Source organism: Onychostruthus taczanowskii, unplaced genomic scaffold (genome assembly GCF_017590055.1).
Source record: "Onychostruthus taczanowskii isolate IOZ18803 unplaced genomic scaffold, ASM1759005v1 scaffold228, whole genome shotgun sequence".
Classification (NCBI taxonomy): domain Eukaryota; kingdom Metazoa; phylum Chordata; class Aves; order Passeriformes; family Passeridae; genus Onychostruthus; species Onychostruthus taczanowskii.
The window spans coordinates 78,105-83,782 of NW_024499551.1; the positions used below are offsets into that span (position 1 = coordinate 78,105).

General features: G+C 39.0%; 1 protein-coding gene across 1 annotated transcript in view; it reads right to left on the reverse strand.

Moving 5' to 3' along the window:
• Positions 1-5,678, reverse strand: part of CDS2 (CDP-diacylglycerol synthase 2) — a 25,253-nt gene that overhangs the window by 6,068 nt on the left and 13,507 nt on the right. Inside the window, exons 7-8 of the mRNA XM_041405276.1 lie at positions 2,017-2,099; positions 246-333 (exon numbers count right to left, since the gene is read on the reverse strand). Of these exons, the coding sequence (XP_041261210.1) occupies positions 246-333; positions 2,017-2,099 (171 nt within the window). The remainder of the gene's footprint in view (positions 1-245; positions 334-2,016; positions 2,100-5,678) is intronic.

Sequence of the window (5,678 nt, forward strand, 5' to 3'; positions counted from 1 at the left end):
TGGGACCCCCAAAAAATCCACCCAGGAGCCCCAAAATTCTCCCCGGGACCCCCCAAAAATCCCCCCAAGAACCCCAGAATTCCACCCAGGAACCCCAAAATTCTTCCTTGAACCCCAAAATTTCCCCCTGGAAATGCCAAAAAATTCCTCAGGATCCCCCAAAATCCCACCCAGGACCCCCAAATCCCCATTTCTTCCCCATTTCCCCCCTCCCAAATCCCATTTTTCCCCTTCCCCCTCCCCACCTTGATGAGCGGCGTGCGGCCGAAGAAGAAGCCGAACATGTAGGCCATGATGTCGTTGCAGATGACGCAGGAGATGGGCACGATGAACCTGCAGCACACAGCACACCTGCTCAGCATATTTAGATTTTTAATCTACTTCAATTTATATTTCAATATATATATTTACACATTGAGCGGGGTTTTTTAATATTTTTTATGGTTTGTATATGATTTTAATCAAAATCTCTTTGTATTTTTATTTTTTTGTATGATACAAAACATCTGTGCTCTCCAGGGAGTTTATATTTTAAATGGTTTTTAAATGGTTTTAATACACGTGCGTGGAAATTAATGTAAATTTACTACTCAATAGTTTTAATAATTAATAAAAATCAAGAAAAATTAAAGTGTTTTAAAGAAATATTAAATTCAAATATTTATTCTGTATTTTTAAATTCAGTACTGATTGAAGTTACAGAAATTATTTGTTCTATATTTTTAATTGAGTACTGATTGAAGTGATAGAATAGAGAATATTTATTCTATATTTTTAATTAAATAATTAATAGAGGTTATTTATTAGAATAGAGATTATTTATTCTATATTTTTAATTAAGTACTGATTGAAGTTATAGAGATTATTTGTTCTATATTTTTAATTGAGTACTGATTGAAGTGACAGAATAGAGATTATTTATTCTATATTTTTAAATTAAATAATTAATAGAGGTTATTTATTAGAATAGAGATTATTTATTCTATATTTTTAAATTAAATAATTAATATATATTATTCTACATTTTAAAATTAAGTACTGACTGAATTACAGAACAGAGATTATTTATTCTATATTTTAATTAAGTACTGATTGAAGTGATAGAATAGAGATTATTTTATATTTTAAATTAAATAATTAATATAGATTATTTATTCTACATTTTAAAATTGGAGTTATAGAATAGAGATTATTTATTCTATATTTTTAATTAAGTACTGTTGAAGTTATAGAGATTATTTATTCTATATTTTTATGTTAAATAATTGAGATTATTTCTTATAACAGAGATTATTTATTCCATATTTTTAAATGAAATAATTAATAGAGATTATTCTACATTTCAAAATTAAGTACTGATTGAAGTTATAGAAGAGAGGTGACACTGTTGAGACAGAGGCTGAAGCAGGAGTAAGTTTTAAGAAGTTTTAAAATATGGTTTTGCAAAAATTTAAGGGTTTTGGAGAATTAGAATTGTGAAAGATGAGTTGTGATAAGAATATGCAGAGTAAAAATAGAAGTGATTAGTGTTAGAAGTAATTGTATAGTGGCATTGTGTAATAAAAGCTAATTGATTAAAAAATTGCATTGATTAAAAAATAGATTAAATCTATTAATGAGAATCAATATATTTATTTAAATCAATAATTCACGTGTTAATAAATTAGTAAAAAGTAAGTAAATTCATTATGTTATTATTTATTCCTCTAATTAATTAAAACCAATTATTTCTTGATAAAATCTATTAATAAATTAACACATTCATCATCCAAGCAATTATTTAATTTGATTAACATGGATATTAACAAATTCTTTTCCTTTAATTTGATTAACATGGATATTAACAAATTCTTTTCCTTGATTATTTATTAATTTCTTATTACTTCATTATTTATTAATTTATTTATAAATATATGATTCCTTTATTATTTATTAATTTATTAATAATAAACCATTAATAATTACTATTTATTTAAAATACACCCAGGGATTCAGGCCAAGGCAGGGCAGACTCACCAGATCATTCCCTCAAAGAGGTTGTGGATGATGAGGTGGGACTGGGTGACCACGATCAGCAGCGTCACGTGCGTCCAGCCAAACTGCAACACAGCACCCCAGAGCTCATTAATTATCTGTTTGTTAATTGACTGGGTGACCACGATCAGCAGCGTCACGTGCGTCCAGCCAAACTGCAACACAGCACCCCAGAGCTCATTAATTATCTGTTTGTTAATTGACTGGGTGACCACGATCAGCAGCGTCACGTGCGTCCAGCCAAACTGCAACACAGCACCCCAGAGCTCATTAATTATCTGTTTGTTAATTGACTGGGTGACCACGATCAGCAGCGTCACGTGCGTCCAGCCAAACTGCAACACAGCACCCCAGAGCTCATTAATTATCTGTTTGTTAATTGACTGGGTGACCACGATCAGCAGCGTCACGTGCGTCCAGCCAAACTGCAAGAGAGCACCCCAGAGGTCATTAATTAATTGTTTGTTAATTAGCCGGGTGACCACGATCAGCAGCGTCACGTGCGTCCAGCCAAACTGCAAGAGAGCACCCCAGAGGTCATTAATTAATTGTTTGTTAATTAGCCGGGTGACCACGATCAGCAGCGTCACGTGCGTCCAGCCAAACTGCAAGAGAGCACCCCAGAGGTCATTAATTAATTGTTTGTTAATTAGCCGGGTGACCACGATCAGCAGCGTCACGTGCGTCCAGCCAAACTGCAAGAGAGCACCCCAGAGGTCATTAATTAATTGTTTGTTAATTAGCCGGGTGACCACGATCAGCAGCGTCACGTGCGTCCAGCCAAACTGCAAGAGAGCACCCCAGAGGTCATTAATTAATTGTTTGTTAATTAGCCGGGTGACCACGATCAGCAGCGTCACGTGCGTCCAGCCAAACTGCAAGAGAGCACCCCAGAGGTCATTAATTAATTGTTTGTTAATTAGCCGGGTGACCACGATCAGCAGCGTCACGTGCGTCCAGCCAAACTGCAAGAGAGCACCCCAGAGGTCATTAATTAATTGTTTGTTAATTAGCCGGGTGACCACGATCAGCAGCGTCACGTGCGTCCAGCCAAACTGCAAGAGAGCACCCCAGAGGTCATTAATTAATTGTTTGTTAATTAGCCGGGTGACCACGATCAGCAGCGTCACGTGCGTCCAGCCAAACTGCAAGAGAGCACCCCAGAGGTCATTAATTAATTGTTTGTTAATTAGCCGGGTGACCACGATCAGCAGCGTCACGTGCGTCCAGCCAAACTGCAAGAGAGCACCCCAGAGGTCATTAATTAATTGTTTGTTAATTAGCCGGGTGACCACGATCAGCAGCGTCACGTGCGTCCAGCCAAACTGCAAGAGAGCACCCCAGAGGTCATTAATTAATTGTTTGTTAATTAGCCGGGTGACCACGATCAGCAGCGTCACGTGCGTCCAGCCAAACTGCAAGAGAGCACCCCAGAGGTCATTAATTAATTGTTTGTTAATTAGCCGGGTGACCACGATCAGCAGCGTCACGTGCGTCCAGCCAAACTGCAAGAGAGCACCCCAGAGGTCATTAATTAATTGTTTGTTAATTAGCCGGGTGACCACGATCAGCAGCGTCACGTGCGTCCAGCCAAACTGCAAGAGAGCACCCCAGAGGTCATTAATTAATTGTTTGTTAATTAGCCGGGTGACCACGATCAGCAGCGTCACGTGCGTCCAGCCAAACTGCAAGAGAGCACCCCAGAGGTCATTAATTAATTGTTTGTTAATTAGCCGGGTGACCACGATCAGCAGCGTCACGTGCGTCCAGCCAAACTGCAAGAGAGCACCCCAGAGGTCATTAATTAATTGTTTGTTAATTAGCCGGGTGACCACGATCAGCAGCGTCACGTGCGTCCAGCCAAACTGCAAGAGAGCACCCCAGAGGTCATTAATTAATTGTTTGTTAATTAGCCGGGTGACCACGATCAGCAGCGTCACGTGCGTCCAGCCAAACTGCAAGAGAGCACCCCAGAGGTCATTAATTAATTGTTTGTTAATTAGCCGGGTGACCACGATCAGCAGCGTCACGTGCGTCCAGCCAAACTGCAAGAGAGCACCCCAGAGGTCATTAATTAATTGTTTGTTAATTAGCCGGGTGACCACGATCAGCAGCGTCACGTGCGTCCAGCCAAACTGCAAGAGAGCACCCCAGAGGTCATTAATTAATTGTTTGTTAATTAGCCGGGTGACCACGATCAGCAGCGTCACGTGCGTCCAGCCAAACTGCAAGAGAGCACCCCAGAGGTCATTAATTAATTGTTTGTTAATTAGCCGGGTGACCACGATCAGCAGCGTCACGTGCGTCCAGCCAAACTGCAAGAGAGCACCCCCCCCCAAATAGCTCATTAATTTATTAATTTTTTGTTAATTAGCCAAACTGCAAGAGAGGACAGCACCTCCTCAGGACCCCGCCCAGAGCTCATTTGTTTATTTATTATTTGTTAATTAGTCAGAAAACCCAGAATTTAACCTCACCAAAACACGAATTTAACCTCGCCGGGACCTTGATTTTAATCTCACCAAACCCTGGATTTAGCCTCACCAAAACATGAATTTTAACCTCACCAAAATCTGAATTTTAACCCCACTAGCCCCTGAATTTAACCTCACCAAAACCTGAATTTAACCTCACCAAAACTTGAATTTCAGCTCACCAAAATCTGAATTTTAACCCCTCCAGGCCCTGAATTTAACCTCGCCAAAACCTGAATTTCAGCTCACCAAAACATGACTGTTACTCCCAGCAGCCCCTGGATTTCAGCTCACCAAAAGCTGAATTTAAGCTCACCAAAAGCTGAATTTAAGCTCACCAAAAGCTGAATTTAAGCTCACCAAAAGCTGAATTTAACCTCACCAAAAGCTGAATTTAACCTCACCAAAAGCTGAATTTAACCTCACCAAAAGCTGAATTTAACCTCACCAAAAGCTGAATTTAACCTCACCAAAAGCTGAATTTAACCTCACCAAAAGCTGAATTTAACCTCACCAAAAGCTGAATTTAACCTCACCAAAAGCTGAATTTAACCTCCCCAAAAGCTGAATTTAAGCTCAGTAAAAGCTGAATTTAAGCTCGCCAAAAGCTGAATTTAAGCTCGAATTTAAGCTCACCAAAAGCTGAATTTAAGCTCGAATTTAAGCTCACCAAAAGCTGAATTTAAGCTCGCCAAAAGCTGAATTTAAGCTCGAATTTAAGCTCACCAAAAGCCGAATTTAACCTCACCAAAAGCTGAATTTAACCTCCCCAAAGCTGAATTTAAGCTCACCAAAAGCTGAATTTCAGCTCAAATTTAACCTCACCAAAGCCGAATTTAACCTCACCAAAAGCTGAATTTAAGCTCCAATTTCAGCTCACCAAAAGCTGAATTTAAGCTCGAATTTAACCTCACCAAAAGCTGAATTTAACCTCACCAAAAGCTGAATTTAAGCTTGCCAAAAGCCGAATTTAACCTCCCCAAAGCTGAATTTAACCTCACCAAAAGCTGAATTTCAGCTCACCAAAAGCTGAATTTCACCTCACCAAAGCTGAATTTAAGCTCACCAAAGCTGAATTTAAGCTCACCAAAGCTGAATTTAAGCTCACCAAAGCTGAATTTAAGCTCACCAAAGCTGAATTTAACCTCACCAAAAGCTGAATTTAAGCTC